The 20,710-nt window shown below is 47.1% G+C and overlaps 1 protein-coding gene across 1 annotated transcript in view; it reads right to left on the reverse strand.

Annotated features, from left to right (window-relative positions):
• Positions 1 to 1,751: 1,751 nt before the first annotated feature.
• LOC140424834 (cyclin-Y-like) overlaps positions 1,752 to 20,710 on the reverse strand; it is a 272,509-nt gene continuing 253,550 nt past the window's right edge. The window contains 2 exon segments of the mRNA XM_072508309.1: positions 1,752 to 4,762; positions 11,219 to 11,381. Of these exon segments, the coding sequence (XP_072364410.1) occupies positions 4,646 to 4,762; positions 11,219 to 11,381 (280 nt within the window). The 3' untranslated portion in view covers positions 1,752 to 4,645.

Raw genomic sequence — 20,710 nt, forward strand, 5'->3', positions numbered from 1 at the left:
CACTGGAACGACGGAGGTTGAGAGGCGACCTGATAATTGTCTACAAAATTATGAGGGGAATAGACAGAGTGGATAGTCAGAGGCTTTTCTCCAGGGTAGAGGGGTCAATTACTAGGGGGCATAGGTTTAAGGTGAGAGGGGCAAGGTTTAGAGTAGATGTACGAGGCAATTCTTTTTACAGAGGGTAGTGGTGCCGGAGGAGGTGGTGGAAGCAGGGACGATAGTGACATTTAAGGGGCATTTTGACAAATACATGAATAGGATGGGAATAGCGGGATACGGACCCAGGAAGTGTAGAAGATTGTAGTTTAGTCGGGAAGCATGGTCGGCACGGGCTTGGAGGGCCGAAGGGCCTGTTACTGTGCTGTACTTTTCTTTGTTCTTTTTCATGGCACTGTTTTGGCAAGTGATGGCACTGGAGCAGAGGAAGATGTGTAATCTGGAAGCAGTGTAATCTGGAAGCAGTAAGCATGCACGGTGAAGTCTTCAAGTGATTAAATACCTGCATCGGTTTAGCACACTGGGCTAAATCGCTGGCTTTTAAAGCAGACCAAGACAGGCCAGCAGCACGGTTCAATTCCCGTACCAGCCTCCCCGAACAGGCGCCGTAATGTGGCGACTAGGGGCTTTTCACAGTAACTTCATTGAAGCCTACTCGTGACAATAAGCGATTTTCATTTTCATTTCATTTCATAAAATAGGGAAGGTCAGGAGCAAAAATCTCAGTGAGGGAAATCTGGCTGAATGGGGAAAACAATGATGTAGATGCATTTTTTTTTTAAAAAAGGTCGTTACCAAGAAGGTAGATGCTGCCCAGGCCTCGATGAGGGAGAACATTCTTGCCACCAAAATGTTGAAAATTGATAAGGAGGAAGTATTGAAATAAACCGTTAGTGTTTAAAGTTAACAAGGCATGGAGATGAAGCGAGATCTGTCCAAGGATATCAAAGGTAGTATATTTTGTATTTATTTTACTGCATGTGAGCATCGCTGGTTAGGCCGCCATTTATTGTCCATTCCTAGTTGCCCTGCAGAAGATGAGCGGTCTTCTTGAACCACTGCAGTCCACGAGGTATAGGTACACCCACTGTGCTGTTAAACAGGGAATTCCAGGATTTTGATCCAGTGACAGCAAAGGAATGGCGATATATTTCCAAGTCAGGATGGTGAGTGGCTTGGAAGGGAAATTCTAGATGGTGGTGTTTCCATGTATCTGCTGCTCTTGTACTTCTAGATGGTAGTGGTCGTGGGTTTGGAAGAACTTTGGCGAGTTACTGCAGTGCATCTTGTAGATGGTACACACGGCTGCCACTGTGCATCGGTGGTGGAGGTTTGAATGTTTGTAGAAGGAGTAGAAATCAAGCGGGCTGCTTTGTCCTGGATTGTGTTGAGCTTCTTCAGTGTTGTTGGAGCTGCACTCCTCCAGGAAAGTGGGGAGTATTCCATCAAACTCCTCACTTGTGCCTTGTAGATTGGGGGCGGGGGGGGGGGGGGGGGGGGGGGGGGGGGGGGGGGGCGTCAAGAGGTGAGTTACTTGCCGCAGGATTCCTAGCCACTGATCTGCTCTGGTAGCCACAGTATTTATATGGCTAGTCCAGTTCAGTTTCTAGTTCCAAGCACACAGCCAAAATTCTGATTACATCATGAGAACAGCTAATTTATAAATCTGTCACCTTATATACCTCTCTGGAAGAGTCCATCAGAGAATTCCTCTCATACAATCTTTTGAATAAGCACAAATATGCAGGGTGTAAGCAAATTGGCACCTATCTTTATTAAAATGGTCATTCACCGTCACAGTAATGGGAAGCAATGGGAAATAATCAGTGTTTACCCACATTTCTAAGCAGGGTGCAGCCCTTTGGCAGATTACTGCTTGTTTGAGAATGAGAGGCAGTCCAGAACATCTGTTGGTATTGTGCAGTTTATCCAAAGATACGGTTTTGTATTTGGCAAAGTTGACCGAACAAAAAGGGAGAAAAATGCAAAGCACTGTTGTTTTCATTAATACAAAGAAACCAAATGCTCCACATAAGCCTGTTTTTTTTCCCAGTTTCACACATCAGTAATCAATCTGAAAAAATAGCGACAGTAGATTTTCCCAGCACAAGAAACATAATCAAGGTACATAATCAATTTGTCACAAAAAAAAGCTTCATCTGTTCCAACTAACCAAAGATTGGGGAAAAACTCTCTATACAGAGGTAGAGTCCAGTGCACGAGGCTAAACAAGAATCGCCAATCTAAACCAGACTGAGCAAGATTCTACTGAGACCATTTTACATTTTAAGTAAGCATCAGACTGTATGTACATACATACAATAAATAGGTTATACAATCTTTGACAAGTTTAATAAACTTCACAAAAGTACACTTGTACTCAGATAATTACAGATTTCAATGTTCATCTCACTAAAAGTCACTCGCAGTAATGCTAACACAATGATCGTTCTCCCTAAAATACTTGGAAAATTGTGTATCAAAAAAATTAAACCACTGATTTAATTAGCAAGGGTGTAAAATATTAATCTGGACATAAAATCTTGGTCAAAATAGATTGGAATTTTAAGTACTGATTTAATAATTAAAACAACTAACTTATTTTTTAAATCCTAGTTTTCCCCGAAGACATTGACTTTTGCGAGGGAACGATTCCATGGATGCCAGCAGCTCTCCTGCACCTCATTTCAACAGTGAGTCTTTACACGAGATTGGGCAGACCAACCCTGTCTTCAGTCGCCAACCAGACAGTTCCCAGCAATGGACACTGGAAAGAACTAAATAGCCGAACACCTGCATATTTTGTGTTTATTTATCCAGGATGCGGCATCAGCTGGAACACCCAAACTACTAACTCCATCCCTGGTCTCTATGGTTTTGTACTAAACTGTGGAGTGCATTTTTACCCTCTCAGCCACTGCAGCAATGCAGTTAAATCATTTTCATGTCTTTTATCATTTTATGGGATTTCTATACTTGGTTCACCACAATTTGATTCCCTCAAGTAAAATGTAATTGAAAGGAAAAATCAATGAATGCAATGCCCGAGTCACGCTTAGCTTTGACAAAGATGTTGGTGTTAATTTGCCCCGTGCTCCAATACTTTCATTTATTTCCCTCAACAGGGCACATTGCATTTTCAATGGTTAATTTCTGTGAAAAGGAAATGCTTGCAAGTGGGTGCTTGCCTATAAAAAGGACCTGAAACTCTCCATCAACAAGTATGTGCAGTTTTATCTGTGCTTCAGTTTCCACCAGACTCCCACACTGCAATCAGTCCAGTAGAAAATACAAAATTATGTTTTATGGATAGTCCAGTTCTTCGATCCATTTTTGACTGAAATTGTGCACCAACAACACAGAAATGAGCTTGATTTGAGTGTGACAGACTAAAGTGTAGTATAATAATTTGCTTAGTAAGGAATCATACAAAATAAATTCTGAAAACATCCAGAAGAGGGTACTATTGAGGTCCATGAATAGCGCATCAGAACAGAAGAGCAACCTGACTGCATCTAACCCCCTTCAGACCACGTTTCTTGGAATAGCAGACACATGACAAAACCTGGCTGCATGTGATGTAACACAGAGTTGAAAAGCATACAAAAGGCAAAACGATCTATAAAATTATGAGAATGCTTTTTGATTTATATACAAAATTTTTACTATAGTGGCCGCATGTTCATGCTAATATAAGGTGAAGAGTCATACATTAGGAAATGACAGATTATAAAAAAAACACTGAATATATCCATAAAATGAATAACAATATGAAAATAGAAGTGGATACCCTAATGTGGATAGAGGAATCCTGTGCTGCGTAACAGCCTCTGAACTATACAGAGCACTGTACCAAAAGCGCAAAGAAGGTAATGCACTGGGACAAAAACACCAATGTGTGGTTTCTTGTGGAATATACTGAGGGCATTTGACTAGGGACTGCCCGCCAGGGTGTGTTTTGTTTTGGTGTGTGAAAGACCGACATAAGACATGTGCACCAGGGTTGGGGGCATCTTATGGTGATTATTCAGAGGACTGAGAAAACACCGAGGGCTCTCCAGGGGGAGAACTGCCTTGGTGTTTGGTATGGGCGCAATAGAGCCTTCAGTGCACCTTGACGTGGATTCTGAAATACAGCAGCAGATCCTTGCTCACCATCACGTGACATTTCACACCAGTGGTTCTCACCTTGACACACCCGTGAAACCTTTGTTCCGGCAGGCCATTAATGTGCCAGTCACACCTTTAGAATAAATTAAGTTAAAACACTGCCACTCCACGTTGAAAGCAAACCTCTTACTTCTCCACGTGTCCCCGCACCTTCCCTGCGAACAGGCCGACTGCTTAAAATTATGCTCTTTCTCCTCAATTTTCCATCTCCACACCCCTTTTTTCATTAATTGTGTGGCCCCCGCGTTAAAACCCATTTTAAAGGGGGTTAGAGGCAGTGAAAATGCTAGATATGACAGTCCTTTCTCACAAAATCATACTTTTTTTCTCCAATGAGATTTTCCATTTTCCTGTGCTACACAAGATGGAGGCACTGTAAAGGCATCTTGCCAAAGTCTTTAAAAGTCTCTTTTTCTCCCCCCAGGCAAAAACTGGATGGATGACAGCAAATGTACTCAAGCAAAATTGCCCACTGTTAGGGAATGATGGCCGGGGACCATCTGATCACAGTCAGATTATCGGCACTGGCTGAGCGTTTCCGAGCAGATTTCCTCAAGTCTTTGTACTTGTCCTCACATAGTCGGGATAGTGCCTGCAAAATTCAAAGGCGACAAAGGTTAGAGGTTCAGCAAAGAGTATAGAACACAACTGAGCAAACAACTTTGAAACTTTGGGAGTGTGTCATGGGCTCATTTTCCATTTATAGGTGATCTTTTACTGAAGGTTATTCAGGCAGTCAGAACTACAGCTGCCACTGGTGTTAATAATTATGACTTTTGACCCTTGGCAGCACGGTAGCATTGTGGATAGCACAATTGCTTCACAGCTCCAGGGTCCCATGTTCGATTCCCGGCTTGGGTCACTGTCTGTGCGGAGTCTGCACGTTCTCCCTGTGTGTGCGTGGGTTTCCTCCGGGTGCTCCGGTTTCCTACCACAGTCCAAAGATGTGCAGGTTAGGTGGATTGGCCATGCTAAATTGCCCATAGTGTCCAAAATTGCCCTTAGTATTGGGTGGGGTTACTGGGTTATGGGGATAGAGTGGAGGTGTGGACCTTGGGTAGGGTGCTCTTTCCAAGAGCCGGTGCAGACTTGATGGGCCGAATGGCCTCCGTCTACACTGCAAATTCTATGAACTCCTCCTTCACACTTAAAAGTTGTCAGTTGGCAAAATACACTGCGTATAGGCACAAATAACTAGGTTTATCGCACTTAAAAAAGAAATTGGTCACTGCAAACTTCTGGTTTGGAAACTAGACATGTAAGTGGGTCAATTGCAGGGCTATTATTAGATAGGAACATAGGAATTAAGAGAAGTAGGCAATGCAGCCCTTCGAGCCTGCTCCGCCATTCAATCAGATCCTGGCTGATCTTTTCCTGGTCTCAAATCCACCTCCCCACCTGTTGCCCCTATCCATTTAACCTGTTTTTAAAATCATAAATACATCTATCTATTATTAGTGGAAGCAGCTATAAAAAATTGCTATTAGTCTCATGAATACTATATTTATCAGTTTCAAAAGATCTAGGACGCATCTTTGAAGCATTGCAACATGCATCTTATGAAGAGAAGTAACAGCACTGTGGGTGTTCCTATAACACATGGACTGCGGCAATTCAAGAAAGTAGCATATCGCTACCTTCTCAAGGGCTGGCAATAAATGCTGGTCTGGCCAGTGATACATATATCCCATGAACGAATAAAACAAAAACATACTTTCGGATGTGACTTTGGTTGATGCAATCAGACCTGGCTCTAATTGAGCTCTGTACAGTGAATGCTGTACAGTGAATGCAAAAGTTCCTCATTATGTTGAAACTGCGTTTATCTCTTTTGCCAATTTTCTCCCCATCCCCGCTTGTTTCCTGAAGATAAGCACCAGATGACCTCCCAACAGTACCGCATCTAAGCTGCCATTATTCATGTGCGAATCTACAGTGAGTGGTGACTATTCAACCATGGGGGCAGTTCAGAGTCTCAGCTGTGCACAAATACAGCTTTCACCCAACATTCACGCATACACTTCCCAGAAGCATTAATCGCAGAGCAATCAGGCTCGATTTCCACTTGCCTAATACAGGGAAGCAAAGTTCAATTGCATTCCCCCTATCGCCACCCCAGGTGGAGATCTGCCACCTCAGCCCAGGCTGGCATATTAAACTGGGGCCTGCTGACTCATATATTCATTATCTTCACAAACGTAGCCATTTCAGAAGCTCCTGGGTTCATTTGTTGCATAATAATAATAATCTGAAGAACAAAACACTGCCCCATTTATCACTATCGTAGACAAACAACTCAGAGACTGCTTCCAGTAAAAGAATAAACTTTTCTTTATATAGTATAGAAATTACTGTAAAACGGTCTCAAAGAGATGGTAGAATTAGGTAAATTAATTAAGTGTCCAAAAGGTTAGGTGGGGTCACTGGGTTACAGGGATGGTGTGGAGGTGTGGACTTAAGTAGGGTGCTCTTTCCAAGGGCCGGTCGGACTCAATGGGCTGAATGGCCTCCTTCTGCACTGCAAATTCTATGAATTCTCTATATGGTCATTAGATGCCTTCTGAAGTGATGGACACTTCAGACTCTTGACTTGTTCTGTAACATTTCATAAACCTTGGTTCCCCTACTCCGAATAGAGGAGAATGATTCACCCCGCCATTCTTCCGCATTCACTGGGAGCTTTAGTCCAAACACCCTTCAACACAGTTCTGTGGAAGCATAGCCAGCACCAGGAACTCACCAAACCAAAGCATCATTAGCTAAACATGTGCCACAACATGGAAGCTGTTCTTGTGTTTGAAGGCGACATTTGGAAAGCCTTGACCCTTGTGTGTAGAGAGAGAGACAAGCTGTATCCTTGACAGACAGATGACTGGGATTGAAATAAGCACCTGTTCAGGTCAAGCAAGACGAGCTCAGACAACGACAATTATTTTTACCTGACCCTGGGACAGTGCACGGAGTTCAAATTATCTGGCGTTAGCTGATACCACAAAGGAAATAACACAAACAGCTCCCCATTGCAGTACAATCAACTTGTGTGCCGATTGTAAAAAGCCTGTCCTGTCATGAATACCTGCATCATTACTCATTTATCTTTTCAGCTGCATCGGTGAAAAGTGACCATTTTGCTCCCTCAGAGATGCACGTATTTTCTCAAATGATTACTACACCCAGCTGATCAACCAGTGCTGTAATCGGCAATAATATGATCACCGGTAATCTCAGATAAAATCTAAAATAGCTGCATCTGAATCAATTCAAGCTACTTAAGCATGCTTCAAATCAAAGCATAATCAAAGACCCCTCCCACCCGGCTTACTCACTCTTCCAACTTCTTCCATTGGGCAGGAGATGCAAAAGTCTGAGAACACGCACAAACAGATTCAAAAACAGCTTCTTCCCCGCCGTTACCAGACTCCTAAACGACCCTCTTATGGACTGACCTCATTAACACTACACCCTGTATGCTTCATCCGATGCCGGTGCTTATGTAGTTACATTGTGTACCTTGTGTTGCCCTATTATGTATTTTCTTTCATTTCCTTTTCTTTTCATGTACTTCATGATCTGTTGAGCTGCTCACAGAAATATACGTTTCACTATACCTCGGTACACGGGACAATAAACACAAATCCAAAGTCATTTTTTAGGTCTCATTTATATAGATGTAAAAAGGACATTACACCATTACACTCATAATTCACCAGAATCTCAAAGCAATAGGAAAGCATCTCACTTACTTTATCTTTATCATAGTTCACTGATATGAACAGATTATGGTTCATGTTTGCTTTTAATTACAGAATCAAGATAACCTGTTTTTGCAATTGAGTGCAGACATAAACCATAATCTTATCAACAAATCAATGCAGAATGAAAAAAATCGAGCATCGCTTCAGAAATAAAGGATTTTTTTATTTGTTCATGGGACGTGGGTGTCGCAGGCTGTGCCTGCATTTATTGCCCATCCCTAATTAGCCTAGAGGGGCAGCTGTGAGTCAAGCACATTGCTGTAGGTCTGGAGTCACATGTAGGCCAGACCAGGCAAGGACAGCAGATTTCCTTCCCTAAAGGATATTAGTGAACCAGGTGGGTTTTTATGACAAACTGCAATGGTCATCACTACTTTTAATTTCAGATTTTTATTGAATTCAAATTTCACCATCTGCAGTGGCAGGATTTGAACCTGGCACCCCAGTGTACTCTGGTCTCTGGATTACTAGTCCAGTGACAACACCACTACGCCAACATCTCCACCAATCTCCGAAGCCTCCTGTGTGCTATGGACACATCATGAAAGTGTCATGGGAATGTCACTTTAAGAAATGTTTGTCTTCTCAAGTGGCTGCAGTGATGTCAGTGCGTGGGTGGAGCTGGGCTCTGCTTTTTACTTTTGTGTTGAGCTGGAAGCTGTTTTTGGCTCTGAGTTTTAGTTTTGTTTTCAGTTGGAGAGCTGCATTCAAACCAAGGAGGTGTATCTTGGTCTCGCTTTCTGCATGCTAAAGAATGTCTCCAGATGACTTGATCATTTCAAAGTGATACCTATTTCTGTAAGGAACGCAAACCTACTATCTTTGTTAAAAAGGGTCTTTGACTTATGGATGTTAGGAAAGTTACTAAGGGTTACCTATAGAGTACTGTATCTTTGGAGGGGGTATCAGTGTTGGTAGTTGATAAGGGGCAGGATTCTCTGATCCTCAGGCTAAGTGTTGACGCCGTCGGAAACGCCGTTGCGTTTCTCGACGGTGTCAACACGGCCTCAGGATCAGCAATTCTGGCCCCTACAGGGGGCCAGCATGGCACTGGAGCAGCCCACTCCGCTCCAGCTGCTGATCCCGGCATCAACTGGGCGCCGCGAGGGCTGCGTATGCACAGTGGCACCGGCGCCAATGCGCAGTGGCTTCCTTCTCCGCGCCGGCCCTGACACAACATGGCGTAGGGCTACAGGGGCCGACGCAGAAGAAAGGAGGCCCCCAGCTCGCCGATCGGTGGGCCCCGATTGCGGGCCAGGCCACAACGGAGGCCCCCTCTGGGGTTGATCACCCCCCCCACAGGCCGCTCCCGAACCCTTCCACGCAGAGGTCCCGCCAGCTGAGAGCAGATTAGAATGGCACCGGCAGGACTCGGGTTTTCTTCTCCGGCCGCTTGGCCCATTCCGTGCCGAGAATCGGCGGAGGAGGGGGGCCGCGTAGAACAGCCCCCAACCTACGGCGTGCCAACCACACCGGCGCCAATGTCGACAGTTCTCCGCTCCGAGGAGAATCACGTCCCGGCGTCGGGGACAGCATGGCGCGATTCGCACCGGTCGCGTTTATTCTTCGGCCCGGCCCCACGATGAGCGAATCCCACCCAAGATGTTTACTGTGAGTTTATTAAATGTTAACTGGATTCATATAATAAACGTTTTGTTTAAAAATACTTTAGATCTCTGTTGCATCACGCCTGTATTATGCTCTCCATAACCAAAATCTTTTAAAAGTTATGGGTCAGGTGAACTCCATGATACACTTTGGTGTTCTCGAAACCCTGGCCCATAATAAAAGTCAAGAATATTGAAGTATAGATATGTGTATGTTGACTAAACATTAAGTGATAAATGTTTAAAATTATATTTCAAAAATGATGCTCGGCCATAATCAGCACACCTTCCAATATGGCTGCATCAGGTGCCTGCATTTCGCTTAATATTGCAGGTTTAACCACAATACGGTTTCTAACCATATCTAAAAGCAAATGGAAAGCTATACTTTAGAGAGGTGAAACAGAATTGATTCTTGGCTAGTGCTGACAAAGTGAGAACAAAATAAACAGAGAATAGGGGACTGGATGCTTGCCTCCAAATTGAGGGGTATTAATGATGGTAATAATAATTGCTTATTGTCACAAGTAGGCTTCAATGAAGTTACTGTGAAAAGCCCCTAGTCGCCACGTTCCGGCGCCTGTTCGGGGAGGCCAGTACGGGAATTGAACCCGTGCTGCTGGAATTGTTCAGCATTGCAAGCGAGCTATTTAGCCCGCTGTGCTAAACCAGCCCCTACTTTGTACCAAAGTTATCAGGCTCTGAAGGTTGTATTACAGGTTGAGTAAGTTCTTTAGACACCTGTTTCCTTTTTTAAACAATCTTCCAATATTTCCAGTTACAAAGCTTTGCTGAAAGAAATGAATTCTGCTGCTGTCACTATGTTTTGTCTTGCAGCCACTTATTTCTTTACAATTTGATCAATGTGCGTCTGGACAGTTCTCACTGAGACATAGTTCCATATAGGCCAGTAACCCTGCTGCCAGAATGATCTTTTGTCATGTGTGATTCGCACGAGTGCCTATTGAAAGATCATTCCTGAAAACAACAGCTCGCCTTCACCTGTCATCTGCACATGCCAGTGTTCAAGTGGGAATCAAAGGAAAGTGGCCTGGGTCACTCTGCGATCCTGGGGACGACAGTGCCTGCTCCCCGGCAGCAGTCAAGGCCTCCCCAGTGACACCGCTGAACACAAGTGCTGCTGGCAGTCCTCGGTCGGCGAGACATCTGCCCCTGGGGTCTTCTTTCCAGGGGTAGATCCGCCGCTGCTCTCACCACTGTCTGTTTGGTAGGCCGTTCCGAAAAAAGGCTGCATGGGTCTCTCATTGGCTCTGTAGCCGGCAAGCGAGACTCTTGACGCCTCAACAAGATACTGCCCAATGAGTGGAAACCTTAAATCGATTCCTTCTTTCCCCAAGAATTGGATCATTAATTATAAAATGCCTACAGGCACCCTCGAGTGGCACAGGCTCAAGACGAATGATCTATTATGATCAATGAGATCAGCACAGATAGCAGATTTAACCAGAGATCTCTCTTATCCTTGTGGCTTATTACCAGGGGTGCTCACATTTCTCTTTTCAGAATTATACAATATTATGACACAAGTACGCTGTTGGAAAGCAAAATTCTCACAGGGCCATGTCGACAAACAAACTTTTGGCAAGACTGTCTAAATACAAAAACATTATGCAACACGAATAAGTCACGTGGCACTGCTGGTGAATCACAGTGATAGCCGCTCACCTCAAGCTTGTGCGCTCTTTCCCTGCTGAGTGGCTCCAGTGGGAAGCTAAGGTTGTTGGCTTCTGCGAGGGAACGTAGGTCGAAGTAATACTTGGCGTAAACACTGGAGGGCACGTTGATGTTGAACTGGAGCAGTTCCAGAAACTGGCGCTCTAGCTCATTCCTGCAGGAGGTAAGTGGAGACCATCAGGAATATTGTGTGAGCGCACACATATGCGCACACACCCACAAAACAGACACACAAACAGCAAGTTATGCTAAACCTATATAAAATACCAGTTCGACCCCAGCTGAAGAAATATATCCAATTCTGGGCACCACATAATAGGAAGACTGCGAAGTTCTTGGAGAGGTTACAGAGGAGGTATACCAGAATGGTTTCAGGGATGAGGGATCAGAATTATGTTGGGAGGTATGGAGAATGCAGGCAAAAGGAACATTGCACTTTTCTTGAAGTAAACAAAAACATGTTCCCTGGTGCATTCTGCATGGCAATGGCCTGGACCAATTAAAGCCAACCTGCCAACCAATCAACATGCTTTTCTCTTGCAGTATAAATAGTTGCTCCCCTTGAAACTTGTGTCTGACCTAAAAAGTGCAAGATAAAAAGCATGTAACACAGCACAAGGGTAGAGAGAGCAGTGATAGACCAAAAATCAGCACAAGGAGTGGGACACCAAAACAATACGAGGGAAAAGAGCGAGCAGTGAGACAGGCTAGCAGAGCACCTCGGGAGTGAGAGCAGCAGGACATCTTACACAGCATGAGAGGACAGAGAGCAGCGAGATGCCATCGTCCAGGGCCAGGGGAGAGGAAGCAGCGAGACACCAATGTAGAGCGGCAGGAGAGAGGGAGCAGTGAGACAACATCGTAGAGAGCCTGGGGAGAGGAAGCGGTGAGACACCATCGTAGAGAGCCTCGGGAAGGGGAGCAGCGAGACATCATCATAGCGAGCCAGGTGAGACGGAGCAGAGAGACACCATTGTAGAGAGTCTGGGGAGAGGAAGCAGCGAGACACCATCGTAGAGAGCTGGAGGGGGAGCAGCGAGACACCATCGTAGAGAGCTGGAGGAGGGGGAGCAGCGAGACACCATCATAGAGAGCCTGGGAGACGGAGCAGCGAGACACCATCATAGAGAGCCTCAGGAAGGGGAGCAGCGAGACACCATCGTAGCGAGCCAGGGGAGATGGAGCAGAGAGACACCATTGTAGAGAGTCTGGGGAGAGGAAGCAGCGAGACACTATCACAGAGAGCCTCAGGAAGGGGAGCAGCGAGACACCATCGTAGAGAGCCTCAGGAAGGGGAGCAGCGAGACATCATCGTAGAGAGCCTCAGGAAGGGGAGCAGCGAGACACCATCGTAGAGAGCCAGGGGAGAGGAAGCAGCGAGACACCATCGTAGATCACCAGGGGAGAGGGAGCAGAGAGACACCAACGTAGAGAGCCTGGGGAGAGGGAGCAGCGAGACTCCATCGTAGAGAGCCTGGGGAGAGGGAGCAGCGAGACACAATCGTAGAGGGTCACGGGAGACAGAGCAGCGAGACAACATATAGAGAGCCTGGGGGGAGGGTAAGCGAGACACCATCGTGGAGCGCCAGGGGAGAGGGAGCAACGACACACCATCGTAGAGAGCCTGGGGAGAGGGGGCAGAAAGACACCATCATAGAGGCCCAGGGGAGAAGGAGCAGAGAGACACCATCGTAGAGGCCCAGGGGAGAAGGAGCAGTGAGATACCATTGTAGAGGGCCAGAGGAGACGGAGCAGCGAGGCACCATCGTAGAGAGCAAGGGGAGACAGAGCAGAGAGACACCATCGTAGAGAGCAAGGGGTGACGGAGTAGAGAGAGACACCATCGTAGAGAGCAAGGGGAGACGGAGCAGAGGGACACTAGCATAGAGAGCAAGGGGAGACGGAGCAGAGGGACACCATCGTAGAGAGCCAGGCGAGACGGAGCAGAGAGACACCACCGTGGAGCGCCAGGGGAGAGAGAGCAGAGAGACACCATCGTAGAGAGCCTGGGGAAGGGGAGCAGCGAGACACCACCGTGGAGCGCCGGGGAGAGGGAGCAGCGAGACACCATCGTCGAGAACCTGGGGAGAGGGAACAGCAAGACACCAACGTAGAGCAGCGGGGAGAGGGAGCAGTGAGGCACCATCGTAGAGCGCCAGGGGAGACGGAGCAGCGAGAAACCATCGTAGAGCGCCAGGGGAGACGGAGCAGCGAGAAACCATCGTAGAGCGCCAGGGGAGACGGAGCAGCGAGAAACCATCGTAGAGCGGCAGGGGAGAGGGAGCAGAGAGACAACATCGTCGTGAGCCAGGGGAGACAGAGCAGAGAGACACTAGCGTAGAGCGCCAGGGGAGATGGAGCAGCGAGGCATCATCGTAGAGAGCCTGGGGAGACGGAGCAGAGAGACACTATCGTAGAGAGCCAGGGGAGGGGGAGCAGCGAGACACCATCATAGAGTGCAAGGGGAGAGGGATCAGCGAGACACCGTAGAGCGACGGGAGAAAGATAGCAGCGACACATCGTACATTGCTGCCGGGGGGGGGGGGGGGCGGCGCGGAGGAGGAAACAACATCGTAGAGCGGCAGGGGAGAGCGAGCAGAGAGACACCATCATAGAGGAGCAGGGGAGAGCGAGCAGGGAGACATCATAGTAGATCACCATGCGAGAGGGAGCAGCGAGACATGAGTGCCAGGGTAGAGGGAGCAGAGAGACATGTGCCAGGGTAGAGGGAGCAGCAAGTCATCGTAGAACAGCGGGGCGAGGAAGCATCCAAGACATTGTAGAGTGCCAGGGTAGAGGGAGCAGAGAGACATGTGCCAGGGTAGAGGGAGCAGCAAGTCATCGTAGAACAGCGGGGCGAGGGAGAATCCAAGACATTATAGAGTGCCAGGGTAGAGGTAACAGAGAGACATCATAGAGTGTCAGGGAGAGGGAGCAGCAAGTCATCGTAGAACAGCGGGGAGAGGGATCAGCCAAGACAGCATAGAGCGCAGAGAAGAGGGAGCAGCTGGGACAGAGCGCCAGGGAGAGGGAGCAGCGAGACATCATAGAGTGCCGGGAAGAGGGAGCAGCGAGACATTGTAGAGTGCCGGGGGGAGGGTGCAGCGAGGCAGTGAGACATCATAGAGCGCAGGGGAGAGGGTAAAGTAAGGCAGCGAGGCATCGTAGAGTGCTGGGGAGAGGGAGCAGCGAGACATCATAGAGTGCCGGGAGGAGGGAGCAGCGAGACATTGTAGAGTGCCGGGGGGAGGGTGCAGCGAGGCAGTGAGACATCATAGAGCGCAGGGGAGAGGGTGAAGTAAGGCAGCGAGGCATCGTAGAGTGCCGGGGAGAGGGAGCAATGAGGCAGCGAGACATCACAGAGTGCCGGGAAGAGGGAGCAGCGAGACATTGTAGAGTGCTGGGGAGAGGGTGCAGCGAGACATCGTAGAGCTAGGTCAGTCTGTGGTTCCTGAGTGGATCAACTGCGGTCTGAGAAAATCAAACTGTGATGTCGCAGGAGAACAGACAAGTGTTTGGTTGCGGTGTATTTTTCGGATTTATCTTCTGAAATCTGGGTAATTTATTAGTTGCTGTTAATTTATTAGTAATTTATTAGTGGTAAATTTTACTAGCTGTCATAAAGTTATCCAGAGTTGTGGGGTTTATGAATTATGAATTAATGCATGGTAGCGCAGTGGTTAGCACCGTTGCTTCACATCATTGTTAAGTGAATTGACCATTCTGAATTCTCCCTCAGTGTACCCGAGCAGGCGCCGGAATGTGGCGACTAGGGGCTTTTCACATTAACTTCATTGCAGTGTAAATGTAAGCCTACTTGTGACAATAAAGATTATTATTATTGTTAACAGTAAATGAATTTACGCACAATAGAAATGGCAGGTAAGGTGATGTATTGCTTCTGCTTTATGTGGGAGCTGGTGGACGCCAGCATGATTCAAGGCAACCCTATCTGAAATAGAGGACCATATGGTCAGAGGGATAGACACAGTTCTCTGCTGCCGAGAGAAAGAGCCCAGAAGGTGGTGTTGCAGCCTGGTACCAGGGTTCAGGATATCTGCTCAGGGTTGGAAAGGAACTTTCAGTGAGAGGGGAAGGATCCAGTTGTTTTTAAAAATTTATTTATGGCATGTGGACATTGCTGGCTAGACTACTGCCCATCCCCAATTGTCCTTGAGCTGCTGCAGCCCATGTGATGTAGGTACATTCATAATGCTGTTACAGAGGGAGTTCCAGGATTTTGACCCACCGACAGTGAAGGAATGGCAATATATTTCCACATCAGGGTGGTGAGGGGCTTGGAGGGGAACCTCCAGGTGGTGGAGTTCCCATGTATCTGCTGCTCCTGTCCTTCCAGATGGTAGCAGTCGTGGGGTTGGAAGATACTGTCTCAGCAACCTCGGTGAGTTCCTGACAATCTTCACACAACTCATATTGGGATAAAAGATTTACATTACGAAGAAAGGTTAAACAGGTTGGAAGATCTTATTGAAATATAGAAGATCCGGAGGATAAGCATTGCAGTTAGAGCGCTTCAGAGTTACTGAAGCGTGAAGGAAGTTGAATGGAGCAAAGATGACAGCTGTGTGTATGCGTGTCTGTCTGTGCGTGGGTGGGTGTGCGCAATCAATCACAGCCTAGTGAGGGAAATCAATGAATGGCTTGCAGCTCAAGTATCTGAGGTGGGTTTAAAACACGGCTGTCTGGTTATCTCTTTCCAGGAATTGCCATGTGGTGCTTCCCGTGTCTGAGCCAGCAGGTGCATTGCCCAGGTGAGTGTTACAACCGTAACATTTTTCACCGCCTCTATCCAAGAAAGGACATACGTGTCATTGAGGGAATGCAAAAAGGTTTACCAGACTGATTCTTGGAATGGCGCAATTGTCCTATGAGGAGAAATTGAAGGGACTGGGAAATTAATCTCTCGAGTTTTGAAAAATGAGAGGTGATATTCTTGAACCAAGGCTTGAAAAGGGAAATGCAGGAAGGATGCTTCCCCTGGTTGGAGTTAACTAGAACCAGAGGACAGTCTCAGAATAAAAGGTAGGTCATTTAAGACCGAGATGAGGAGAGATTGCTTCACTCAAGGGTGTGGAGAATCTTTTGCATTCTCCACTCCAGAGGGTTGTAAGAACGAAATAGAGCCGATTTCGGCGGGAGAGCAGCTGGTGAGTCAGTTTCAGCGGGAGCACTGCGGAAGGAGGTTGCTGGGAGGTAAGTCAACCTTTAAAAGCACTTGTCTTTGCAGGGGCAGGCCAGTCGATTTCGGCGTGAGAACAGCTGGTGAGTCAGTTTCAGCGGGAGCATTGCGGAAGGAGGTTGCAGGGAGGTAAGCCAACCTTTAAAAGCACTTGTCTTTGCAGGGGCAGGCCAGTCGATTTTGGCGGGAGTGGAGCTGGCTGGTTAGTCAATTTCAGCAGGAGCTGAGAATTTTTCTTCTTTTTTTTTAAAAATTAGTTTTTTAGGCGGGAACAGGAAGTCGACCCGCGGACGTCTGGGAAGACCCTCACCAATAAATTCTGGTGGAGAGGAAACCCGAGACACTACACGTGTAGTGTCTCCCACCCGCCCTCCTCCTCTAACCTAATAATAAAACCCATTGGTCTGAGATAAGTACCATATTTTATTATATTATTATTATTTTTTATAAAAATTTAATTTAGTTGTTAGCCAGATCTTGGTAGAAAGTTAGCGGAATGGCAGGGAAGGGAGTGCAATGTTCCTCCTGCAGGATGTTTGAGGTGAGGGATGCAGTTAGTGTCCCTGCTGATTTTACCTGCAGGAAGTGCTGCCATCTCCAGCTCCTCCAAGACCGAGTTAGGGAACTGGAGCTGGAGTTGGAAGAACTTCGGATCATTCGGGAGGCAGAAGGGGTCATAGATAGCAGCATCAGGGAATTAGTTACACCAAAGATTGGAGATAGGTGGGTAACTGTAAGAGGGACTGGGAAAAAACAGTCAGTGCAGGGATCCCCTGCGGGCGTTCCCCTGAGAAACAAGTATACCGCTTTGGATACTTGTGGGGGGGACGACTTACCAGGGGTAAGCCATGGGGTACGGGCCTCTGGCACGGAGTCTGTCCCTGTTGCTCAGAAGGGAAGGGGGGAGAGGAGCAGAGCATTAGTAATTGGGGACTCTATAGTCAGGGGCACAGATAGGAGATTTTGTGGGAGCGTGAGAGACTCACGTTTGGTATGTTGCCTCCCAGGTGCAAGGGTACGTGATGTCTCGGATCGTGTTTTCCGGGTCCTTAGGGGGGAGGGGGAGCAGCCCCAAGTCGTGGTCCACATTGGTACCAACGACATAGGTAGGAAAGGGGACAAGGATGTCAGGCAGGCTTTCAGGGAGCTAGGATGGAAGCGCAGAACTAGAACAAACAGAGTTGTTATCTCTGGATTGTTGCCCGTGCCACGTGATAGTGAGATGAGGAATAGGGAGAGAGAGCATTTAAACACGTGGCTACAGGGATGGTGCAGGCGGGAGGGATTCAGATTTTTGGATAACTGGGGCTCTTTCTGGGGAAGGTGGGACCTCTACAGACAGGATGGTCTACATCTGAACCTGAGGGGCACAAATATCCTGGGGGGGAGATTTGTTAGTGCTCTTTGGGGGGGGTTTAAACTAATGCAGCAGGGGCATGGGAACCTGGATTGTAGTTTTAGCGTAAGGGAGAATGAGAGTATAGAGGTCAGGAGCACAGATTTGACGTCGCAGGAGGGGGCCAGTGTTCAGGTAGGTGGTTTGAAGTGTGTCTACTTCAATGCCAGGAGTATACGAAACAAGGTAGGGGAACTGGCAGCGTGGGTTGGTACCTGGGACTTCGATGTTGTGGCCATTTCGGAGACATGGATAGAGCAGGGACAGGAATGGATGTTGCAGGTTCCGGGGTTTAGGTGTTTTAGGAAGCTCAGAGAAGGAGGCAAAAGAGGGGGAGGTGTGGCGCTGCTAGTCAAGAGCAGTATTACGGTGGCGGAGAGGATGCTAGATGGGGACTCTTCTTCCGAGGTAGTATGGGCTGAAGTTAGAAACAGGAAAGGAGAGGTCACCCTGTTGGGAGTTTTTTATAGGCCTCCTAATAGTTCTAGGGATGTAGAGGAAAGGATGGCGAAGATGATTCTGGATATGAGCGAAAGTAACAGGGTAGTTATTATGGGAGACTTTAACTTTCCAAATATTGACTGGAAAAGATATAGTTTGAGTACAATAGATGGGTCGTTTTTTGTACAGTGTGTGCAGGAGGGTTTCCTGAAACAATATGTTGACAGGCCAACAAGAGGCGAGGCCACGTTGGATTTGGTTTTGGGTAATGAACCAGGCCAGGTGTTGGATTTGGAGGTAGGAGAGCACTTTGGGGACAGTGACCACAATTCGGTGACGTTTACGTTAATGATGGAAAGGGATAAGTATACACCGCAGGGCAAGAGTTATAGCTGGGGGAAGGGCAATTATGATGCCATTAGACGTGACTTGGGGGGGATAAGGTGGAGAAGTAGGCTGCAAGTGTTGGGCACACTGGATAAGTGGGGCTTGTTCAAGGATCAGCTACTGCGTGTTCTTGATAAGTATGTACCGGTCAGACAGGGAGGAAGGCGTCGAGCGAGGGAACCGTGGTTTACCAAGGAAGTGGAATCTCTTGTTAAGAGGAAGGAGGCGGCCTATGTGAAGATGAAGTGTGAAGTTTCGGTTGGGGCGATGGATAGTTACAAGGTAGCGAGGAAGGATCTAAAGAGAGAGCTAAGACGAGCAAGGAGGGGACATGAGAAGTATTTGGCAGGAAGGATCAAGGAAAACCCAAAAGCTTTCTATAGGTATGTCAGGAATAAGCGAATGACTAGGGAAAGAGTAGGACCAGTCAAGGACAGGGATGGGAAATTGTGTGTGGAGTCTGAAGAGATAGGCGAGATACTAAATGAATATTTTTTGTCAGTATTCACTCAGGAAAAAGATAATGTTGTGGAGGAGAATGCTGAGCCCCAGGCTAATAGAATAGATGGCATTGAGGTACGTAGGGAAGAGGTGTTGGCAATTCTGGACAGGCTGAAAATAGATAAGTCCCCGGGACCTGATGGGATTTATCCTAGGATTCTCTGGGAGGCCAGGGAAGAGATTGCTGGACCTTTGGCTTTGATTTTTATGTCATCATTGGCTACAGGAATAGTGCCAGAGGACTGGAGGACAGCAAATGTGGTCCCTTTGTTCAAAAAGGGGAGCAGAGACAACCCCGGCAACTATAGACCGGTGAGCCTCACGTCTGTAGTGGGTAAAGTCTTGGAGGGGATTATAAGAGACAAGATTTATAATCATCTAGATAGGAATAATATGATCAGGGATAGTCAGCATGGCTTTGTGAAGGGTAGGTCATGCCTCACAAACCTTATTGAGTTCTTTGAGAAGGTGACTGAACAGGTAGACGAGGGTAGAGCAGTTGATGTGGTGTATATGGATTTCAGCAAAGCATTTGATAAGGTTCCCCACGGTAGGCTATTGCAAAAAATACGGAGGCTGGGGATTGAGGGTGATTTAGAGATGTGGATCAGAAATTGGCTAGCTGAAAGAAGACAGAGGGTGGTGGTTGATGGGAAATGTTCAGAATGGAGTACAGTCACAAGTGGAGTACCACAAGGATCTGTTCTGGGGCCGTTGCTGTTTGTCATTTTTATCAATGACCTAGAGGAAGGCGCAGAAGGGTGGGTGAGTAAATTTGCAGACGATACTAAAGTCGGTGGTGTTGTCGATAGTGTGGAAGGATGTAGCAGGTTACAGAGGGATATAGATAAGCTGCAGAGCTGGGCTGAGAGGTGGCAAATGGAGTTTAATGTAGAGAAGTGTGAGGTGATTCACTTTGGAAGGAATAACAGGAATGCGGAATATTTGGCTAATGGTAAAGTTCTTGAAAGTGTGGATGAGCAGAGGGATCTAGGTGTCCATGTACATAGATCCCTGAAAGTTGCCACCCAGGTTGATAGGGTTGTGAAGAAGGCCTATGGAGTGTTGGCCTTTATTGGTAGAGGGATTGAGTTCCGGAGTCGGGAGGTCATGTTGCAGCTGTACAGAACTCTGGTACGGCCGCATTTAGAGTATTGCGTACAGTTCTGGTCACCGCATTATAGGAAGGACGTGGAGGCTTTGGAGCGGGTGAAGAGGAGATTTACCAGGATGTTGCCTGGTATGGAGGGAAAATCTTATGAGGAAAGGCTGATGGACTTGAGGTTGTTTTCGTTGGAGAGAAGAAGGTTAAGAGCAGACTTAATAGAGGCATACAAAATGATCAGGGGGTTGGATAGGGTGGACAGTGAGAGCCTTCTCCCGCGGATGGATATGGCTGGCACGAGGGGACATAACTTTAAACTGAGGGGTAATAGATATAGGACAGAGGTCAGAGGTAGGTTCTTTACGCAAAGAGTAGTGAGGCCGTGGAATGCCCTACCTGCTACAGTAGTGAACTCGCCAACATTGAGGGCATTTAAAAGTTTATTGGATAAAC

Source organism: Scyliorhinus torazame, chromosome 6 (assembly GCF_047496885.1).
Source record: "Scyliorhinus torazame isolate Kashiwa2021f chromosome 6, sScyTor2.1, whole genome shotgun sequence".
Taxonomy (NCBI): Eukaryota; Metazoa; Chordata; class Chondrichthyes; order Carcharhiniformes; family Scyliorhinidae; genus Scyliorhinus; species Scyliorhinus torazame.